The sequence below is a fragment of the Drosophila eugracilis genome, unplaced genomic scaffold, assembly GCF_018153835.1.
Source record: "Drosophila eugracilis isolate 14026-0451.02 unplaced genomic scaffold, ASM1815383v1 contig_367, whole genome shotgun sequence".
Lineage (NCBI taxonomy): Eukaryota > Metazoa > Arthropoda > Insecta > Diptera > Drosophilidae > Drosophila > Drosophila eugracilis.
In genome coordinates this window covers 4,730,151-4,754,399 of record NW_024573224.1, presented here as the reverse complement: position 1 = coordinate 4,754,399, position 24,249 = coordinate 4,730,151, and the positions used below count along the sequence as shown (strand labels likewise).

At 39.7% G+C, this 24,249-nt stretch overlaps 1 protein-coding gene across 1 annotated transcript in view; it reads right to left on the bottom strand.

Moving 5' to 3' along the window:
• LOC108113586 (ABC transporter G family member 20) overlaps positions 1 to 23,229 on the bottom strand; it is a 45,811-nt gene extending 22,582 nt beyond the window's left edge. Inside the window, exons 1-2 of the mRNA XM_017224231.2 lie at positions 22,605 to 23,229; positions 9,438 to 9,685 (exon numbers count right to left, since the gene is read on the bottom strand). Coding sequence (XP_017079720.2) covers positions 9,438 to 9,673 — 236 coding nt within the window. The 5' untranslated portion in view covers positions 9,674 to 9,685; positions 22,605 to 23,229. The remainder of the gene's footprint in view (positions 1 to 9,437; positions 9,686 to 22,604) is intronic.
• Between the last annotated feature and the right edge of the window lie 1,020 nt (positions 23,230 to 24,249).

Genomic DNA, 24,249 nt, shown 5'->3' with positions numbered 1-24,249 from the left:
CGCACATAATTCCATTTTAATGGAAATTTTCTACTTAGCACTGGCGTTGTTATTTTTGCGGCTGGCCTGAGGCGATGCAGCATATAAATAAAGGTGCTGGCCAACGTAATTTAATTGCTTATTTTTCCATTATGGCCATGCAGGCTTCTGTAGTTTAGCATTTATGCAATATTTCTGCCGGAAGTTGCGCATACGCCGTGTTGAAGGAAGGTCAGCCAAAAAAAAAAATAAAAAAAAAAAAAAGCGCTGCCAGTTATGCGCTGTTTTGAGGGGAAGTATTCTAATGGTAAAAATAAAAATGGGCACATTACCACGGCATCGCAAGAAGGCAGCTAGTTAAAGTTTCAGCCTGCCCGACTGGCTGGCTGCAACTTTATTCTTTTATTTTCCCAGCTATTACACTTTAAATATTTATTGCGACCCAATTCGTTGTAAATTTTCGGGTCCCATAATCCTTTAGGTGTAAAGTCCCCCTTATCGGACGACATAAAGTTTGGCACCACCTGATTTATACACGAAACCGATTTTACAGACAAATGGGCATACAAAATCGGAGACCAACTATGTGTTTCTGACAGCCCAGTAATGTTTGAGCGGAACTTTACACTATGAAAAACGTGATTTCAATTCAAGTTAATAATTATTAGTTTAATATTAATATTTTTATTAAAAGTTTATCTACGGTTATATATCAGGCTATTAAAAAAGGACACCTAAAAGTATGCAATATGGTTCTACATTCTTTATTGAATAGGAAGCACAGCTGTACAGCTTATATCTATTGTTAAACCGATTAAAAAATATGTCAAATATTTAAAACAAATACAGATTTCAAAATCTTATTCAGCCGTCCAGTGCATGATTCAGTTTTGGTGAGCTAACGCTTAACTTATTAAATGCGCACACTCCGTTTTAATTACTCACACACATAACTGTGTGTGCACGTGTGAGTTGCTAATTGCGGGTCCATACACACACTCATGCACACACATAAACGGAGAGGCACACACATGCCAGCCGAGCACAATTTTAATGCGCACTTCCGTTTCCGCTGTAATGCCTGCGGCATAGTTTATTTTTATAACCCGCAACACGGGACTTCCACTACCGCCGCCTCCTTTTGCGGTGCGTAATTGTTAATTTTCAACAGCGCACACTATGCCGCAATGAGCGTCTGAACGACTGAATGACTGAATGACTGACTGCCTGAAGGATGGAAGGAATGAGAGAGTGAGTGACGGAAGGACCGACTGACTGACTGACGGATGCATCGGCTTCGCAAGAAAGGAAGCCTGACATTTTGATATTGCTGTGCACAGCAAATTACCAGCATTTTAAGTGCGTGGCCGCAAAGAGGAAAAGCGTTAACACGGATAAACATTGACAGTGACCATCCATTTCGAATAAAACCGCATCCAACACAGGGGAAAATGAGATTAATTTAATAATTTACTTTAAAATATAATAAGTATATCTATTAAAAAGTATAATGATAATGACCTTACTCTTTAATTAAGCGAAAAAGTATAAGTAAAGGTTTTTATTTATTGGGAAATCTTAAAACGCCAAAAGCATTCCTCTCAGTGTACTCTGAATGATCTGGGAAAAAGGTCGGGGGAGTGCGGAAAGCCAAGAATGAAGCGCAGCTTAAGCAAATTAAGCGCAAAATCACAGCACTGACAGCAAATGGATGGGCAAACAGAAGCCAAGGAGGGCGCATCAGATCTCGAGATTGAGACTGGAGAGCATTATGCAATTATTTAAACATTTCCCAGGAACAGTAGCTGTAACAACAACAGCAAGAGCAAAAGCAGCAGTGGCCACTGGGCTTAAGCAAATTGAATTCGTCGCATTCTCCTAATTGCGGCCAACACTCAAATGCCGCGTTCTTCCCACCCGTGTAAAGTCCTTGGCCAGGATACGCCGAGTCCTGTGCCCCTCCATCGCCCGAAATTCGTTTCATTTCTGGATAATTGCTGCTTGAATTTCAATTCGAACGGCTGGTTGGCAAGGGGGACGCCTTAAAACGCTGCTGAATGTTCTCGGTTATCCTGCACTTGTCACAGCCCCAATGCAAATTGAATTTCCAGTGAACCAAATTGGGGCGAAAACCGGCAGCAAGATATTCTAGCGTTGGATTTCGACTCGACTTTCGAAACCGTAAAGGGATAATTATAATTTTGGTCTAGCGATATTGTAATTTCCCCATTAAACATGATATTTTGTAATTATTTTTTCATAGATAATCGAATTTCCCAGAACTGCAAAATGTATTGAATAATTTTTAAATAAATAATTTCACCTTTGAAATGCAAGGCAAAAACATCGCTTTAGCGGAAAAGGCTGGTGCCAGGGATATGTATGCGGAAAATTAACATTTTACCTCTTGGGCAGAACTAATTTTCTATGCCACTTAACCAATAGTATGGTGAGGGGAATTCGATGACTACGGCTCTGAAGTTCGACGGCGTTTTGCCTTCTGGCGCGACCAGCACTTCAGTCCTCTTTCAATCAATTAATTATTGTTTTATGCCGCTTTCAATCCTTCAAAAGGACCAAAAGCAGGGGAAATGGGAGGATAGAAGCACAAAGCAGGAAGAGAGCTCCTTGTGTCCTTAGGCGAAGGCAAAAACCAAAGCAAAATGGACGCATACTTTACAATTAATTTGCCATTACGCCGAAGTCTTGAGGCGAGGGAACTGCCGACTGCCCTCTGCCATTTTTAATCGATTTTCATTACGGACTCGTTGGCCCGGTCCTGTCTGCGTTTTTCGTCTTGCCCGCTCGCTCGTCACTCACTTGACGCTTCAATTGGCCTCTTCTAAATGGGCAAACAAACTCTCGACGTGGCGGCATGTCCTTCCCTTCAGTCCTTCATCTCCAACCGTGGGATGCCTAATTTGACTAATAAGCTGGCCATTGCAACGGCTGTTGAACTTCCGGCGCGACGGGGATGTGGCTGGGATGGCTAAGCCTTCGGCCACTTTCGGTAATTATATGCCAAAACAGTTCAGCGGCGTTGAAGCGCCAGTTGGGCTCAACACCCAGAAAAAAATATTGGTAGGCTGTGATTGGCTTTAAGGGATGAGAAAAATCTACAAACAGTTATGTTTCGATTCTGAGTTATATTTATAGGTAATGTATTTCATAAACAAAGCACTCAAAATAAAAATATACAAATATTAAGTTCAAATCTTCAATAAAATTCTTATTAATTTTTTAAAGTGCTGCCACCAACCATCTCTAAAATTTCACTCTCTCCGCTCTGATTTCCTTTTGACTCGCCCTTTTGTGTTGGTTCTTCCTTATTGGTTAATCATTTGCCATAAAGATTTTAATTTCCGCTTTTTAATAGGACAAAGTCTATCGTTGTGGTCTGGGCTGATGGGGCTAATCCTTGCAACACTCTTTGGGCTTTTCGTTTGCCTTTTGAATATTTTGTTTTTCAAGAATTCAGCGAGGAGGTAATTGGTTTGCCAGCAGCCAGGAGCTGTCAGTCAAGATTAGGTTTCCACTCGAAAAGGGCTTAATAATTTTAATTGTGAAGTTATACCCAAGCACCACTCCCCCACTGCCAGTGAATTCCATTCATTAGGCTCATTTAACCTGACAATATCCCAAGGACCACATGTCAACGATACTGGTGACAAAGCACAAATTACCAAAAGTGATATGATTGCTGGGAAAGCAAAGGTAAGGCTAAATGATTCGAGGTACCCTCAGCTACTTGAACTTCAAATTAGGCACAACAAATAAGGTAAACTGAAAGAAAATCTTAGTTATTTATAGAAAATGTAACTCGTTATTAAATGAAATTTATTTGGTAGTGTATAGTTGCCTTAACTTCACTCAATTAATGATTTTTTAAGTTAAAAAACTGATATTTTGAAAACCTTTATGAAATATTCCATTTTTCTCAGTGCACTGTTGGGTGCTGGTTTATTTGTGCTGGATAAATCGTAGCCGCACACGCAAATCGGAGAGCAACTAGGAGTACTGTAACTGGTCAAAGTCAATCGGGGGTCATCGATTGACAAGCCAACAGGGCGTATGAGTTGCCGTTGAAAGCCATTCAATAATTTACTAATGTCTTGTACTCTGTATAGTGATTGCAGGTGTGTGTCGAAAGGGGAGAGGGAGTACAAAGGGAAAATCAAATCACATCAATAGTCGACACTGAAATAATAATTCGATTGACGCACTAACTCAGATATCGGTTCGATTATTTCCCGGGCAAGCAATTTCTTACGCAAATACGAGGGAAATTTACAAGGCGTTCCGGTTAAACAAACTATTGATTGGCAGGTTTTGTGCGGCCTAATGACCACATGCCATGATGGCCAATACTATAGAGTCCGGTGCATTAAATGTGGATTTGTTTATGCATAAATCGGAGTGTAATTAGTAGATAATGATTTTGCTATTGACCTCATATAACTGCCGACTCGAGTCGAGATAAATTACGCTCGGCCAACACACGTGAAGCCAATTGCTGTGCTAGGTTTATGATTCCAGCTATATATAGTCTGCAATAAATAAACATAAAATCGTAATAGCTAGAGGGACTCAGACCCACTTAATTTGTGTTCAAGTCTAATTTAAAAAGATTTATGTTTTGTTCAATTAAGCGAATGTTTGAACTTACTTTAATGTTGGTTTTCAGTTACATTTTGAACTGTGTTTAGTTCTGTCATTTGAAACAATTGCTTAATTAAGCAAATACTGCAACTTTGCTGCAGGCCGTCTGCTTGTCTGTTTGATTTTGAACTATTATCAGCTATCATGTTTTATATTTGTGGTTAACAACGCAAAATTTGTTGAGGCCAACGAATGGTTTTATTACTTGGAGATGCTGTAATTGATATCAAAAAATCAGCAAAAGAAAACGACAATTAATGGCAGACCTCTACGTGCATGTTATTTATCACAAAATAATTAAAGCCTTAGCAAACCGCTCTGCAATATGGCCAACACTTAACCTCAGCCTTGTCCCTGACTTTGTATATTGAATAATTCAATAACAATTTACAATCAATTAAAAGCGGCTGGCAAAGATTAAAAATCTCAGACGTTGGCCAAGTTTATTATGTGTGCCTGAACTCAATTTAGCGTTACTCATGGTCCATTAATTCACCATTTTCATGGTTAGGTGCAATAAAGTGCAAAAAAGAGCGAGAATCGAGCGAAACACCAAAACCAAAAGTCGACGCCGTCAAGGACCCAGAAAAAGGGTCACTTCCAGTCGAGAGGAGGGACCAAATAGCAGTCCGCCAACTGTCTGGACCCCTCTCAACGACCAATTACAACTAAACAGCTTTAATTTAATTTGAGCCACCCAGCCTACCCGGCCAACTCCCTCTGCCTAACCTCTACCTCCTCCTTTCCGTCATCCCCCCGCTGACCCGATCCCTCCTCCTTTTGACCAAGAACAATGGCGCGGATGTAATGTTCGCATTATGCTCGTTCACAAATTGTAAGCAGCCATTATGTTTCTTCGTGTTGCCCATGTTTCCTCTACCTCCACGGAGAGCCCTCTTTCCCCTAGAGCCGTTAGCATTGTAATGCCTTTTGGTCCTGGGAACAGGAGCATGGGGCAGGGGCACAGGACAGGGGCAGGGCCATGGACCCCGCCCCAAAACATCGCCGTGTTCTCCATTGTTCCAAACCGGTCTGGTCCCTGGTTTTCACCCGCCTAGTGGGCTCAGGTTCTCGTATGTCAAAATAATGGCGGCAACGGGCAGTCATTGTTATTGTCCTGGTTGTTTTACCTGGCAAAGGATGGCGGCCACATCGTCATCATTATCATCTGAAAACCCCAATGGCGATTGCACGCCCAAAAATGCTGCAACTCTGGCTTTGAGTGTGTCCAAATGAATTCACTGGAGCGTTTTTGAAACAGTTCTCACTTTTTGTTTTGAACTTTAAAGTTGAATGTTAAAGCAGTGAGAAAAGTATATAGTGAAAGAGAAACCGAAAGTAGAAGATAAAAAAAAGATTTCAAACATTTTCAACGTTTGAGTTGAGTTGCCTCTTCAATTTTCTTCACATACGATAGATTTTGTAATAAAGCATTCAGAAATGATGATGGCCACAAGACAAGACACACAAGATGCCCGTCAGTTAGGGCCAAGAAAACCTTCAACCTGTGGTCAAGAGCAACAAGTTTGTAGTGGAATGGGTTGATGGCTTTGGAAATGGGAAGTTTAAGGAAAATTTTCGAGTCTTGCGGTTTTATTTACTGTCATTGCGGGACATTTCGTTTTTGAGGTCGGAGAAATAAAACATTTAATTACTGGCACGATATGGTTGGTCAGCAATTAGTTGATCAATTTGTTGCCTGCTACGCCTTAAAGCCAGGCACTTTGTCTTTAAGTAATTGACTGCGGAAACGGATGGGCGAGGATGTGGATTATGAAATCATCAGCAAATTAAGCAGCCCAATGAACTGTTCTGTTCGATTGAAATCACAGGCCAACCACAAGGAACACATTCAATGTATGATTATCGTTATTGTTCTAACTTAGTTAACTCTAAAACAGTTTAAACATCAGTTTCCGTATTTTTCTTTAAATATTTAGAAGAAACCTGCTGTTTTGCTTAAATGGAAATTTGAACTTTATAAACTGACGATATGACTTCAAAATAAACTTTAAGAGCTTCCGTGTCCATTCGATGGACAATATTAATTTGTCAGATTCAAGAGTGGGCCAGTTGAGTTTTTGCCTGTCCTGCTTTTATTTGCCTGCCATTTGCAAATGCCATTTTTCGCAATTCAATTTATCCAACCGATGCGCGACTTTTCAATCCGCCAAATCAAACACACTCCGATGGCCATAAATTCAGCCGCTGCAGAGACCGCGTAATTTCTGCGCTTTATTTATGCATCAATGGCGTGATTTATTTGCAAACACTCTGGCCCAGACCACAAACATCACTTCAAGTGTTCATTGTTGTCTACACTTGTCTTGTTTGCCTATCCATACGTCTCTCTATCTATATATATATATATATTCATATATGTGATTTCTGCTCTCTGTGGTTGGGTAAAAAATAACTATAATTCATTGCAAATAAAGCAAGAAAAACACAATTATTTATCACGGAGCAGTCAGACATCCGAATGATGGCCACAGGCTCACAGCCACCCACCGCCCTTCACCTTCTATTTCCTCATACCCCCCCTTCACACTCCCACAGACAAAGAAATCCAACCAAACAAATGTCAGTCAGCCCACAGACAAAAAAATGAGGAGAAGACTGTGCCGCGCCTACAAAAGCGGCTCAAAGTTTGGGGCGACAACAAAAACACAAATCTTCTCGGCATTTTTTCCCCAATTTTTGGGTGCACTGAAAAGTATTTCTAATGGTAAAATATTTTTAAAACGTGGAACACAAAAAGGTTTAAATTAAGTGTTTTTGAGTGGCAACTGAGATGGGCCGAACAACAAATTTGTTTTAGGAGGAAATCAATTAGCAAAGAAGCTATTACTTTAAGATTTATTATTACAACCAATTTTCCCAAGTGTAAAAGGCTCAGTCTTTTTGGGCGCGGTGACTGACAGCGTGGGCCCAAAAACTCAGGGTGCGGGTCCGGAGTTCCGAGTCCGAAGCCCGGAGTCCTCAGACCGTAGTCCTCTGTCCGGAGTGTGAGTCCGGGCGACATATTTTGTGCTAAATCTTCTTGTTCACACTAACGCGCTGCTGACAGTTTTTCTTTCTTCATTTTGGTGTTTCAGTATTGTGTTTTTTTTTCAGCTGCGCCTCTTTTGTTTGTGGTTGTTGTTGGTTTTTCACAGATTTTCAAGTGTGACAGTCAGTCTGTCAGTCAGTCAGTGAGTCGGTCTGCAGTGTGAAATATCTCGCTAAATGGCCAAAACAAACACCCACATCAAGGCGATGGTTATATCATGGCCAGCACTTCCCCTCGTTTTGCTCAGCTTTGTGACTGGAAATGATGGTTTTTTACCTGGCTTGGTTAAAAGAACTTGATAAGAAATATGAGTCAAACTATTTTTCTTAGATTTAGGAGTAAGTGTAAATGGTGTCAATTACTCATATTTTCTATTAAGTTCCAGTAAAAACAAAATTAGTCATTAATTTGACATGAGTTGCGTATTTTTACAAACAATCGTTTTAAAAAATTATCATGATTACAAATTTTGCCATAGATATATTTCTGTTGTTGATTAGCAATCATTAAAACAGAATTAGCAACATTAAACCCCGTTTAAACAATTTGTTGACACGACTTAATAAAGATCCAATTTAATAGGGCTTATTAACTTGATTACCTAAGTAATATATTAACTAAGTTTATGGGAAAACGAATTATATTCATATATACTCGTATGGTACTCAAAATACTAGGTACAATAGCTGTTTGATGTGGCAACTCTGAAGATCGCTTAGACGGGTTTTGGTCTTGGCTTAAAAACTGGTTTTCCATCTGAATGGAAGCTGGGACTTCACATCGTTGGCTTTTGTTGTTGGTGGTGTTAATTTGGCAGTTTTTCAAGCGCCGAGCTGACATTGACCCACTTTCTGTCTGTCGACTGGGGCTCATCGTCTTGACCACTTTACCGCCTCATTTGAGTGTACGGCTGTGTGCGTTCATCAGATGTTGAGTGCTAATTGCGGTCAGTAACATTTCGCGGCCATTCACACAGCACTCAAACTCAAACAATGGCGAACGCAACTGCTTAATACATCTCGCGGAAACTGCATTTGCATTTCGTTAGTGGGTACATATGTATGTACGTTCCCCCTCCTGAAATCCCAATCCTAATTCCAATATCCCATTGCCCACACAGTCCAACATTTGCATATTCGATTTTGGATTTCGGTCATCGCGGGTTCGCGTGTGGGGAGCTGCATTTGATTTTTTCTTCAATGTGTACCCACACACGCTGCTTTCCATCATTGGCCGCTGGAGTCTAATGAGCTTAGCTCGGAAAAGCCAAACACGAAATTTACATATGCTGGCATTACACAAATCATATTCTCAGCGCTTAATTAGAAAATGAAAACCTTTGGTTGAGAAAAATAAAAATTTTACTCTTTTACGATAAGCTGTCAGGGGTCACGTAGACCAGCTGTTGGTTTTGCAAGATTAGTTTGAATTTTTAAAAATCTACCAGTATGTTTATGTTTTCCTTAAAAAATGATGTGAATTATATTTCGGTATATTAAGGAAGATGGTAATTTCGACTTCTTTAAGGTCTGACTTCATTGTGGAGCAACCTTAACTAAGATTTTATTAGTTTTTAAATACTTTCTTTACCATAATCTGAAACTTTAATACCATTTCTCTTGTTGCATATATGGAATAATACAAACAAGAGAGAGTTCCTAACATGTGTATAACCATTTAGGCCACCCAAACTGAATGCAACTGAGACCCAGCCCATATATCTTAATCCATCCGGATAGGCACTCACATGGATCCCTTGGGTACTGTCATGTTCAGGCCGTCGAGGACAACGTTGGGATTCTTGCTGCTGCCATACATTTTGTGGGCCCGCCGCACACAAACCGCCTGCTGGCGGCGCGTCGCCAATGTCGAGGGCTGTGAGATGAAGAGACGCCGACGTGCCGCCAAATCCAGATCGCTGTTGGCCGTCGTCGCCGTCGCAGCTGGCGCCGTTGGCGGTATTCCGTCGGCAGCGGCGTCCATTTCGCGGCAGTCCTGCAAATAGACCATAAATCGATATTAGTCTTGGTCCTAACAGTGACAGGACTTGGAATAAGTAAAACTAAAATTGGCACAGCTCTTGGTCGCTGGAGTTGCTGTAGCTCCCTTTTGGAGTTGCTGCCACAGATGTTGCTGCTACTGCTGCTGATGCTGCTGTTAGTGTTGCTGTTGTGCATTGACAAGGAAAGTGAATATCGATAGTGATATCGTGATAGTGAGCACGACATGACCCACGCAACACCATAAGCACACGCTGAAAATAACGTTGGATGTGATATTTGAAAGGCAACTTGGTTTTCTCAACCACTTCCGTTAAATTTTGAAAATAAAATTTTTTACTTTTTAATAGTTTATTTACAATTTTTCCTCTATCAAATACATTTTGTGAATGTAAGATTGGTTTCATCTTAAATAGAGTATATATCTATTCCTTATCCAAACTCTTGTTTATGAATGCAGCCATAGCTTTTGCCCATGCCTGTCACTTTATCCCAGCCAAGTTGCAACATTTGTCGCTATTGGTGCCTCTGTTGTTGCTGGCTATTTTAGCTAGTGTCGTTGCTGCAGTTGTTTCACAGTTGATTAAACCAATTTTTGTATATCGTCAAGCCAGAATGGAGCACAGTAGAAGGTTTAGCCTCGTGATGGATATTGCTGTCATGTAGATTCGACCCCTGAACCCTTGCACTATTTTTCGTGCGGATAGTGGATTCTGCTGGTGGCTGGTTGCTGGCCATTGCCCATTTTTGGCTCGAACGAAATCAAATTTTGAAAATGGCTCCGCTTGTCGCCAGGGACCCCGATATTCCCCGATAACCAGTGCCCAGTGTCCAGGATCCACCATTTGCCATCCTTTTCGTACTGGCTGAGTGTAGTGGCATTTGCCAGTTAACGACAATTTGGCCAAGTGCTTTGGTAGTTGCTTTTTATTTTCATTTTCATTCGAAATTGACATTTTGCTAATCGAAAATGCAGCAAACAATTTGCCAGCTTGGGTAAAACTTTTGCAATTATTTTGCACAGCTCAACGGAAAAAACAATGGGGTGGTGAATGGGCCAAAAAAAGAGAATGAAAATAACAAAAATACTAAAGAAACCGAAACGAAATCCAAAGCCCGATGCCATTTATTGATTTACTTCTCACTAACAATAGGTAGGGCCAGGGCAAATAAATAAAAATAAAAACAAAAATAAAAATAAGCATAACAACAACAACAGCAAAAAGAACGGCCAAGTAACGGAAACAACAACTGACGGGATGTGGTTGAGTTGGCCTGGCTTTCGGTTCTACTCAGTTGTATTTCTGTTCGTTTCGTTTCGGTTTGGTTTGGTTTCGTTTGGCTTAGTTTTGGCTTTTTTGGCCAGCTCCGACTGCAAGAAATAAACTTTCTTGATAAATGACTTCAATGTAATTAATTTCTGCTCAGCTCTCGCTTGCAGCCAAAAAATGGTAGGACGAGCCAGACAATTCCCCTATACGATGGTATACTTTGTGGGCTCTGGTGAGTTTTGTGTTCCCAGTACTCTGTAGTCTGTTCTGTGGCAACCGACTCATGAGCTATATGCTGTCACTGCTAATGTTAGTGGGTTTGCCCTCCGGCATTTCAATTAAGAAATATTGTTTAAACATGTAAGTAGCCAGTTGGGTAGGAGCAATCATCCTTTGATGCTCGTACTGCTCTACTGATGATGATGATGATGCAACTTTAGTGCTAAGCTGATTATAACTGCAAGTGGATACAGTACGGGAGCCACAGCTGTGGAACTTATTGCTCATCCGCCCTGTGGTTCGGTCAAACCGCTCACCGACTTCAATGTTAATTAACTTGTTTTTAATCCAATTAATATGCAGAGCACAAGACCAATGACCAAAGGGACTTTGAATGAATCTTGGCCTCTAATTAAAACTTTTCCTCCATCCCAACAGAATTTAATCAAAGAAATGTAAAACCAAGAACACACACACTTAACTACCGCTCACTCCTCATACATTGTAATACAGTCTTGCGGCAAAAATAATAGTTAATAATAAGGAAGGCAAAATCAAGATTTTGTAGGTAGATTTGAGCAAAATGTACTAGACTGTGTAATTAACTAAGCAATGCCAAGCAATGCATTAAATGCCATATAATGAAGTTGAATTTAATGACTTCATAAAATACAAATTTATCTGAAAACTGAAAACTCCTAGCTGCACGTGTGTCCTTTTTAGATCTCTCATTTTAACCTCTGCTGTAAAAGCGGAGATTGCCTGGAAGTTACAAACAAACAATAAAACTTTGCTGCAGTCATTTTTCAAGGCACGAAAAGAAAGGTGTTAGTGGCAAAGTCCCAAACCAGTTACGACTATCCTTTAATGTAATAAAGGATGCAGGACCAAGCGAATGTGAATGGCGGGCAGAAAAGGGAAACTGTTTTGCGGCCGGGCGAATCTTTAAACTTGGCCTTGTTCTTGGGCGTATGTATCTCCCAGATACGTGTGCCTGCACAGATTTGTATCCGCATTCTGGAAATCTTTATGGGCTTTTTTCTTCGAAGAGTTGGCAGGCAGACGGAAATAAATAAAATCACACATAGCACCGGGGATAAGCCGGGGATACGAGGGCATGGGGAACAGGTGCGCACATGCATGAAAGGTAAAATATGTTTATATAAATAAAGGACCGATCCGGTAACCCCTCCAACCTCCAACCTCGGCGGAAAAGAACCCAAACAAAGTTTGAAGTTCGGCAACATAAAGAAGTGCAAATTGTTGCGTGTTGCGATTGTATCTATCGAATGTGAGCACACGAAAGCTATTTCCTGCCAACAAATATAAACGCCGCAATAAAAAGGAACAACGGCCACGATTCCACGACGACGACTTCAATGGCAATAGCTACGCCCATAAAGCAGGCGCGACAATGAGTCGAGGGGATGCCAAAAAAAAAAACTTTTTGGCCAAAACAAACAACAACAACAATACAGAACATAACAGGGGAAAAAGTTGTAAACTGAAATGATTATCTGGTGCCTGACACTTGTCTAGCCATAGATACACGTATCTCTCTATACAGGGATTTGTTTTTAGGCAGGTAAATAACCGAAATGCTTAACCCCCACGGAATGCGAGTCACATCTTTACCGGGCATTTGCTTTACTGCGTTTTTATTTAAGCTCACAATGTGCCATGCGAATTTACGGTCTCGATCTTTGTTGCTTTTATGGGCTGTGTTTAGAGTTAACTAAGCACTTAGTTACGGATTCGTTCTGGATTTAGTACTAAGTAGCGGATATGATAGGGTACCAGAAAATATTAAAAGCCATACATTTTATGAAAAAAGGAAACCAAATCAATCTACGTCTTAAAAATTATGCAACACTCCCATCTACTTGAGTGATTCAGTTGATTGCTGGGCCTGAGCTTCCGGCACATTAAGTGTGTGCTTTGCCACGAGGTTGAGGCCATCGAGAAATGGGTCAATGACAGACCCCAGATCTTCACGTAGTCATTTGCATATATATATATATATATATATATATATATATATATATACGTAAATATATATGCAAAGCGATGGGACAACTCTTTGTAGACTAATAAATATTTATGTTTATTTTTAGTTTTGCACATGCACAGGGTGAAAAAAAAGGAATTTCCACAAAATTTTACGCTCAATAAATTTGCAGAACAAAAATTTCGCCGGTCAGCGTCGAAAAATGCGCTCATGTGTTAGTAATGGCCACACACACATACACACTTTTGCGGAGGAGTTAAACAATTTCCCAAATAGTTGGCAAATAATTCGTTTACAGCCCGTTCCACCATTTTCTGGTGAGCTGCAAATGTGCAAATAATTTGGCGCAAGTCAAAGGCGGATTCTTCTCCTTCTTTAGGCCAACTGGACTGTAGGCCATAAACCGTTTAGCATAATTTCTCTTGGCCAAATTGTGTATACGCCTCGTGTACTCAGCCGCAGAGGAGGAAAATTGCATTGGCAAACAGGCTTAAATGGCTAATAACAAATTGTTAGCATTTAAATTTCATTTTCACATAATTTCCAAGCTCCTAAAAATTGAAAGGCTGCCGCACAACTTAATCAGTGGCACAGACACACCACACACTCACTTCACTTCAACTCACTCGAGACAGACTGGTGCACACATGCTGTATGGAATATTTGTTTGCAGGTTTAAATTTCGGATCCTGCCAGCCAGGCGGCAACAAAATATAATTCAGAAATCCAACAAACAATTTCCTGGGTGTAACCGCAAAATGTTCGAGCTTGTTGAAATGGCCAGAAATGTTCATAGATCGTTTGTTATGCCCGTTGGTTTGGTTTTGCCGATGTTGTTACTACATACGAGTATACAACGCCAGCGATTTGGCTGTGGGCCTTCTGCTAAGCGCTTTTGTATTTAATGAAGCCTATTTTTCTTACCGAACATGAACCGCAATTATTACGAGTCATTAGTTGCCTGTTTTTCCTGACGGAAGAGTGTGTTCTAACCAAAGGTTTAAGCTGGCTCTTCCTCTACAGGCAGTAATATGTGACAGGAGGAAGAAGAAAAACTAATAAATTAAACAAATATTAAGTAAAATCGATAAATTGACGAATATATTATTTGATTGTAAGTTTTACAATGTAAAATTAATAAAGATTAAAATGTCTCTCCACATGTTTTTCGAAAATAACCTTAATATAATTTAACTTTTTTTGGTAAGTTAGAACAATAAATCATTTTATCGATTGAATGACTTCTTAGTTTTAAGACCAATTAAAAAGCACCCTACCCTATTTCGAATAGCATACATTTGTGAGTTTTCAGCTGTTGCATAAGACATGAGGCGAACTCCTGCCCACTCAACCCATTTTTTGGCCCAATTAAGCTGTCACAATGCCCGGTAAAACGCCGTAACCGGCCCAGTCATGAACGATTTGCCAGTCTCGTATTTTTGCAGCCACCGTATTGCCATATAGCATAACAAGAGCCATGCGATGGGTATTCGCAATTTCCTTCTAACCCTGAGTCAGCGCATTTTGCCAGCGTTGTTAATTGAAATTTGTGAATTCAAAATTCTAGTTTACAGCTGCCTGGGCAAAATCGCCATGTTCGATGCGATGCAATAACAGCGAAATGCGAGGCAGGCGGCCACGAAATCAGCTTTGACAAATAACTGATCAGGCAAGCGAATCGATGCAGTGGCAGAATGGTTCGCTGATTGCAATTAAAACATGTTGCCAATGCATAGGGGGCACAGTATAGAGAAGCTAAGATATACAACCCGATACCGAAAACAACACTCTTTTGTTTCAAATCAAACAGTTAATAATTACAGGCCAAACTGGTGATCCGATTTCAATGCAATCAGGCTGGCAGCCTCAACAGCTAGATATTTCCATTAACAGCTCTACAAATAGTTCTCTTGAAAACTGAAATGATTGCTCTCTAATTACTGTGTAAATTGAGAAGCAAATTAATTGCTACTATGGAGTAGTTTGTTGCCAATCAAGCTAATATTAAATAATTGTTTATCTTTCCTAATTGCCGGTCACCTTTGACGTGAACTTTCACTGAATATGCACTGCCTGAGTTTCGGACTTTGAACTTAAGAAATTAGCAATTGCCGGGCAATTACCTTGCCGTGTTCAATGATTAAGCCGGCAATCACCGGCTTATACAATGTTAAAACTTCCGGACTTTATACACCTAGCTTTTGACTTAGGTGTGACCTCCGACTTATCGAGAACCTCGTTGCATCTCAAGGAATGTGCATCCCCAAGTGGCAAACAGTGAAGTCATAGGCGGGAATTTATAATAAAAAGGGGGTGCGACTCTGCCAAATGAGATTCAAGAGATCAACACCCAGTCGCTTCTCACTGTTTACAGTTTGGTGCGAAAAAACCGGATTCCGAGTTGTTAATCAACTCGCCTATGACAGATCTGTCATAAAATGAGGGTCAGCTAGGGTTGCACTTGGGATACCCATTGCCATTTGGCAAGTACCATAACCGGGTGCTCGTGTGGCAAAGTTTCCGTATCTTTGACTTACGACTGGCCACTTGAGACCTGCACTTGGCAATGAATGTGTACCGTTGTTTGCCCAAATGGAAAATTCAAGTGGCCAGTAGTACACTCAAAATAATGCATACAAAAATGTCTGAAAATTATAGTTTAACTTAAGCTTAATTCACGTTACTTACTTTTTAAGTCAAAGCAAACAAGTTACCTATTATTATCAGCTACATATTTATAAATACTTTCCTATAAATTACATTCTAAGTGCACAGACGTCAGCATCTGTCGCATGCGGTGTTTGTCGGCTAATGTGAAATGCAAATGATTGCAAAATGTATGCAATTTGGAAACGCCCATTAAATTAAATATAAACACTGTGATATATCCATGGAAATCTAGAAGCTTCAAGCATGCGAAAGCGATTTCTATTTATGAGCACACATGAGCTGCTCTGTGACTGGGTTCATAAATTTTCCAACTTCCAATTGAATCGCATGTGCGCAATGTCCGGGAAATTGGCTAAGGTCAGTTACGGCCATTGCATAAGACGATTGTCCAATGTCAGGGCAAAGGATTGCATTGTGATTTCACTTCTCAGTCGGTGATTTTCACACATTCCCAGTAGTTTTTACCACACCCGCACTCGCACACCATCCAATCCTCCAAACACATTGAAATATTTATGTCTTTGCATATTTCACCGACACGTTTGCACTTGACAATAACAACAGGGAGGAACAAGCGAAGCAGTCGCTAGGTCGTCGGAGCATGACAAGGATTAGCGTGGAGGGGATGACGGCCGGGACAACAAGGACTACCAGGACGGGGATGTCGACGATGACGACGACGACGACGACGATGATGATGATGATATTGTAGTGCTGGTGCTGGTGACAATCAGTGCAAAAGTGGGGAAGATTGAGGGCAGCCTAGTTGCACAGAGAACAACTGGCCCTACAAATATCTGACTAATTAATAGGGAAAATATTAAAGCTGAACGTACGTCAATATCCTTAAAGATAAAGATTAAGAACCGAATGGCACATACTTCTAGAAACTTTAAAGAAATGGTTGAATCTCTTCAAGAGAATAGAGACTTATTTCGTAACAAGATTCCTTTATTCCTATCCCAATATCCCTTATATAAATCACACAATTTAAAAATAAACAAAATAACCTTAAGGATTCAGTTTTATCTCAGTGTTTAGTGGCAGTTTGAGGAGCAAGCCCTGGAGACGTTGGCGCCGCCGTCAGCAGCATCAAGACATAAAGTGCATTGCGTCTGGATTGTTTTGTGGGCGGATATCAGGGGGGTTTTGGGTTTAAAGGGGCTGGGTTTTAGGTATCATCAGACGGCAAATAACATGGCAGATGCAACTGCAGATGCAGCTGCACACAAAGTGTTGCTGTTATTTGTGAGACAAACACAGCCGAAGGGAAAATACAGAGGAGGGGGACTAGTACAAATCTGTGTGACACCGACAATCACTTTTCAGCCCTGCAGTTCACATAGGCAAACAAACAAACAAAGCGGGAAACGCGGCTCACATTCAACTTTTGGTAAATCGATCAAGTATACGCCGTGTGGTGGTAAGCTGGCAAAACTTGAAGTCAAAATCCTGGCAAGCACCAAGCATTCGCCTCAAAAAAGAGAAGCAAAAAATGAAGGGATTCAAGGCCCTCTCAGCTGTTTAGCATTTATTTGCATACGAGAAGGAGATTGCGCGCCCGCTTGTTTGCTCTTTTCTGGCTGAGTGTGTAAATATTTAAAGGCTTTTATTGCTTTTCTCCTGACGGGGCCAGGAAATTTTCATTCATATTCGTGAATGGCAAATGGCACCAGACACTGCCCAAATTATGGCCTTTTCAACGTTTTAAAGACCTTTTCAAGGCTTTACTCTCGCCCCAGGGGAGCGCAAGCAAGAAGAAGTTGTTCAATCGAAACGACAATTAATTGGCTAAAATAAATATATTCACGACAAAGGGTCTCCGAGGTCTCCTCAAACAGTAAAATAAAGAAATAAATAAAAGGACAGCCAAACGAGCGTCAAATGCACATGAAATGCACAAGTCAAAAGCCATTTTGTTGTACCATAAAAATGAAAATACAAATTTATTTGATTGCATTTTTATACACATCGCTTCGTCTCCATATCCAAATGTACATACAGTTGTGGTTCCCATAATAGAAGTAATTTAAAGGGCTTGTATAATTTTGGAATTTGAATAAATTTTGTAAGAACATCTTTAAAGTTCATACTTTACGTAGGTGTTTAATAGTAAAGGTTTTTAATTCTTAGTTTATATTTTACATTGCTTGTTAATTATCGTTTTTTACGGACTGAACTCAGCTGTATCTTTCCCAATAAAGGCATAAATAAATATCGGTGATAAACGCTTTGTATTTCTCGCTTTTTTGCCAGTGTTTGTTTGCACTGTCTGTCGCCAGCGATTGTTTGGCTATGATTTAACTAACGGAAAAAACACGAGGGTCACACAAACGGGATTTTAATATTTTTGCAGGCCTCAGTAATTCATTTGCCTGGCTAGCGTCTAGCAGCATTTAATTTGTATTCTTTTATAGAGTCGCTATTGTGATATTATTGTAATAATTAACAGACGACCTCATGCGAGCTGCAGTCTTTTGGTTTCGGTTTACAGTTTGATGTGTGAATTGTGCAAACATTTTCCAAACAATTATGCACAGATTTCCACGCTCATTTTCAAGGTTCGCACTCGTTTTCAACTGTATTTTCAACTAAATTTAGTCAACACCAACGGCCAGGCAGACCAACAACAACAATAAAAGCAATGGCAATAACAATTAAAAATGCGCTGGCATTGCATTTTATTCAGTTTAACAGTTGAGCGCTTTCGGCCAAAAACAAACACTGCCAAAAAAATGAAAAATAGATGGCAGGGTAAAACTGTGATCCAATTTCAAGCCATGGCTTTCAGCTCCCAGCTTAGTTGCTTAGTCAACTTTGCTGGGTGAGTAATCGCAAACTGAATTCTGCTTTACTTGCTTCACTTCTATATCTTTTTTGCTTTTATTTTTTTTTTTTGTTAGCAAGACCACTAACCAAAAAGGCCAGACTGTAAGCGGCTTTTAGCTGGGGCGAAGCGTTCAAGTGTCACTTGAAAGAGTCATTAACCCGGAATAATCTGTCCAGAGTGACTTAAGGAGTCGCCTGTTGGCATGATGATGAACAGTACGATGGACGGATGGTTGGTACACTTTTCAATTAAGCCAGAGACAAAAGGAAATTAATTAAAGTGTTGCGAATTGCAATCCCCATCCATAAAGTGTTCTCTCAATGTCAGCGATCTGTAAACCCTTGAAAATCATGTCATCACAATTTCCTTCTCCATTTAAAAAAAATAATAAAGAGGAGGCCGAATTCCGCTTGGCAAATGAAATCAGAGCCCATCGTTTGGCACTTCATATTCCGTATGCCCCTAGGAGACCGATTCCCTCCGCCAAAAAAAAACCCAAAAACAAGTAAAAAAGAACAGGAATATCTGAAAAACAAGCTTTGAAATGAAATGCAAATGGGGGAGCCCTAAAAAAGCGTTGCAATGTCGGAATGAAAAGCGGCTACATATGCCTGTTTATATGCAAATATTACTCGTACATATGTGCGTAAACATTTGGCAATTACTCGGCACCGGAGCGGTGTCTTTGTTTCTTTTATTTTTTACTGCCTGGAGGCCGCTGTTTGTTCTATTTGCTGATATACAAATAAGTATGCAAAATATATCTACATATGTATATATTCGAATGCTGGCGACCTTTCGTCTCGTTTTGCTTCTGGGAAATTTCAATTTAAATTCTGATTAAATTTCAATGCGCTTCAATGCAGAAATTCGTCAGACCTGATAGGTGCGTATTTTATTTTATTTTTGTTTTTATTTTTTGCATCTGTATAGATTTTATTGAGTGTTGTGGCAAGGAGCCGCTCAGATTATGTCTCATTTTTCCCACTGACACTGGCTCTCCTAAGCTGGCATTTGTTATGCAAATTTATTTTCGATTACTTGTTACCAAAGATTTGCCTGAGATTATGCAAATGTGTCAAAAGGAGGGCCCTGTATATCTATCTGGCCCATAGATCTACATTATTGCTGCCTTACAAGTGGCTTATTACTGTTAGTGTTTGTCGGCTGTCGGAGGAAGTCGGATAAACGTTGCAAATATGAAGAGAAAAGAAACTTTGCATATTCTCATGAACATTTTTGGCGGCATAAAAAAGCGATGAGTTGGAAAATCTACGTTCGTTGCCGTTGCCTTTGCCGTTGACTGTTTATGTTTATCGGCGAATCCATTGATTTCCCATCAACATCGAAGTCTATTTTATTCCGGCCATTTTTCCAACATGTTTCATAACTTTGTTAGGGGCATTTGCATAATTGATTTTACTTCCTTGCTCAAATGCTATTTACAATAATTAAACTCGACTGATTTGTGCGTTTGGAAATGTGCAAATTGATTTTATTGATATTTATTAACGGGCCAAGACAGCGAAAAGTAGGGCAACAAGACTTGTTACGGCCTAGACGGCTTGATGGCAAAAGTTTATGATATATTCTTAGACAATAAGTTTAGAGTCGCAAGATGTAAATTATGCATTTCCCATTTAAATGTAAATTTAAACATTTAAATATTTATAAGGGCAAACATATTCTAACATTCATGTATGTACCTTTTTAATAAAGAGCATTCTTTGGCTTCTCACGCGCTGCTCATTTATTATGATGTTTTTCAGTTATCTGACACTTTTTGCAAATAAAATCAAACAAATAAATTAAATTTTGCCCAGACTTTTGGCTGTCGTTTTTTAATTTTTTGCCGTTTCCATAAAGTACGACTTTGATTGCATTCGTGGCTCCATGTCTCATGCCGGAAAATCCTACAAAAAACGCCATATAAATGAAAAGGAAAATACATTTTTTTGTATTTCGATGAATATTTTTATTGGCGGTTACCTTTGGCTCGCAGTGCGGTCGTTTAATTGAATAATTATATACACATATATATATTTATATACATTGGGTATAATTTTTTGCACTCGGCTTATATCGATTCACATGGCTTGTAAATCAATTGCCATTACATGTGCATCCGGTGGATGGCATGCAAATGTAACAAATGGCCAAAACGACGATGCACCTTGACAAACTCAATAAAAGCGCTTCCCCGCTTCCCCCTGGAAAAGTGTTGTCAAAGCTTGACAAAAAAAAATTCGAGTATAAACAAAAAACATTCCATATATAAATAAATAATTGTGCATCAGCTTGGCGTTAATTGCACTTTAAAAAGCCCCAAACAAGTGCCGAAATGGTAAATGCAATTTATTGCCATCGGCAATTGGCAGCTAACGAGTGCTTCAAATTGAACACGGATGCACTAATTAGAATTTTTGGCCAAAAACAATTAGCAATTTAAGCAGAATTATTTTAATTTAGCGAAAAAAATGCCCCGAAAGCCCTGGAAAAGTTTTATTTAATTTCCGCTCAATGGAATTGGCAGTTGATGAATGGGAATTTTATTACTCATGGCCTGACAAAGCCGTTGGCCAGTCAGTCATTTTTTATTGAGTTGTTATGGACAAAGTTGATTTTTAATAAAATCCGAAAAGCGTGTTTTGTGTCGTTCTCATTCTGACTTGCAAGATCTCTAAGAACTTTGCCTTGGATCTACATATTTCTCATCGATTTTATGGTCCCCCCTGCAGAAATGAGAAAAAATCGCAATAAAGTATAATGCCTTATTAAGTGAGTCACTTGGCTTCCAGTTTTGTGCAACTCATGTGAAATAATTAATTTAAGCAGACCCAAGAGTGTGCGCCTTGACCAACATTAATTACATAATTTTTCATTAGTTAAACCATCGCATATGAATTAGTCAGGATTTAATGCCATCTTTTTTAAGGCCTCCTCTTTAAGTTTAATCACTAAACTTTGTGGGTGCAGTTGGGTTTCAGTGTTTTTTATTATTCGTATTATATTTCTTTTTTGCTTAGCAGGTCAAAGTTAACTAACGAGTTGAGTTTTGCGGTTTTAATTGTGCCAAGTAACGCGGCCACCCCGGTTATTGTTGTTGTGGCAACCCTCATTGTTGCGGTTTGTGGGTAAATTTTGAAAAGGTTAAGTACCCGGTTAGAGGCAGCATATTAAATAATTACAAACAACTGTGAAAGAGCCGGAGTTATGGGCCTTTCATTGAAGGACAGCAGATGTATGCACAAGTTATAAGAAGAAGAAATTAGTCTAGTATTTTATAGAGAGACTGTAAGAAACTAACTTAAAAAGCCTAGGAAAATATTCATAAAATGTCAGGTTTTAGATAATAATTTGTATTCATCTCTTCTCAATATTTCGCGTTTCATTTGGTAAGCAAGAAGTAGTAAAAGTTAAATATTAGCTCTATATATCAATATTCCTTTTCCATAAACCAATTAAAATATATTTTTTATACATTATTTTAATATAAGTTTGTAAATATCTAAGTTTTTTTCTGCCTTTCTTTAAATACACCTGTTTTTGCTTCGACGCTTTTAACAAAGTATAACAAAAGTCGGGTCGAGCTGAAAAATTGAAAAAAACTTCAGACAAAAGAGACAGCAGGCAACAGAAGCAGAAGCAGCAGCAGCAACATCGCATTCATTTGGAGATTCAACTTCGGCTGAGTTTGCATTTTAAAGCCGTTGCTGTTGACCTTGGACTGCATAAATCGAATTGGAGCAGGTCGTTGACGAAGCTGCTTCTTTTTTCTTTTTGGTTTTTTTCTTTTGGGAATGCGAAGCCCTGCATTATCTGGGCATCCTTGAGCTGGTTAAGTGGGGAATTCCCCGCAGCATCCACTCGAGCCCTTGGCATTTTAATGGGAAAGAGGCCATTGGCCTGCGGTTACCTGTACTCCTTGAAGTTCTTCGACTCGCTGCAGCTGCTCTTTATGTATTCCGACGGAAAACCACGGATTGCAGGAACTGTGGCAACAATTTGCTGTTATTGATTTTCCTTGTAATTTTTGTTTCTTGATTTTTTTTATTTATATTTTTTGCTGACTAAGTTTTGGCTTTGCGGCTGGCAAAGTCAACAGAAAAGTAAAGAACACGTTTGCTTTTAGTTAACCTGTTTTGGCAATGCCCAAAGATTGCGATTGAGCAAAGATTGAGCGGACACAGATACAGTGGAACCACCAGAAACTCACACACACAGCACACACAGAGACAGACGACTAGACGAAGCGTGGTTGTTGTTTTGAATTTTTGTTTTACTTGCACAATTAGCCAACTGAAAAATTACCACACTCTGAGATGGATTTGAAAGCTGTACACTGCACAATAATCGCCGCTTAGGTTGGCTCATTCACAACGCCTCGCAAAAAACGATCTGCAAATTGCTCTGATTTATGTCAAAACAAATAAGAGAACCGCACTTAAAGTACTCGTATCTTAACACTCAGCTCAGGTTCTCGGCTTCGGGTTCGCTCAACCGTTTCCGCGTTTTGCTTCTTGACTCGGCGACGACGTGAATTCAACTGATCAACTTAACAAAACCGACTTCGTAGCGCTGACAGATCGCCCAATTCGAAAATAGCATCGGCCATATCGACTGCGACGTCGGCAGAGGCGTCTCTTGTTTAAGCCGCATTTATAAAGCGGTCTAAACGACCCGTCTAAAAGATCAAAAATAGTAAGTGGAGTGGTCTGACTTCTGTGGCGATGGCTGTTCCTACATTACTAGGTGACAGGTGGGAAGAGATCGTTGGGGGTGGGAGTCTTTGCTAAGCTTACAGTTGGTTGGTCGCAAAGCTTTGATCGTGTGATAGAGAGACAGCGCTCAGTGGTTCATGTATCCGCTTCTGAGTAACTTCTAAACGTTTACCTTTAATTAATCATTTTTCATGTATATTAACTTACTTTCCTATATAATATTTAAGGAATTTGTTAAGCCAAAAAGGTAACTAACTAAAATGAATACCTGTTTGTTAAAAGATCGTCTTTTTCCTGAATTTATTTACTCTCATAACTTACATCACACATCCACTAATGCAACTAGTTTGCTGAAAGGACTTCCCTAACCGAAAACTTAATAAATGTTTATCATATATTGCATTGTTCCCCTGGCAAACACAATGCCTGAGCGATAAAGGCAGCAATGCCGACGGCTAAATACGACCTCCGGCTTTGTTAATGTGCGTTTTGCACGCAAATCGGTTATTAGCTATACTGCATACGTATTTTATGCATACGAGTATATATATATATCCCATTTTCGATGGTGCATTACTGTGGCTGTCTGATTATAAAACCCGATCCCCCACAAGCGGCCCTTTTGTTCGGGTCTGGTCTCAAAGATAAGCAACCCTCGGGCCCATTTGTACTAAATAACTGGTACAACACAACAAAAAACAAAAATAACCGACTGGGAACAAACAGTCTATTAGTTATTGTTGTTTGATTTGCAAAGCGTTTGTCATTTGTTAAATAAATTGATGGTCGTTTCGGACCTCTTGGCAAATAGCAAGTAAATACGAAAAACGAAAAGGGACA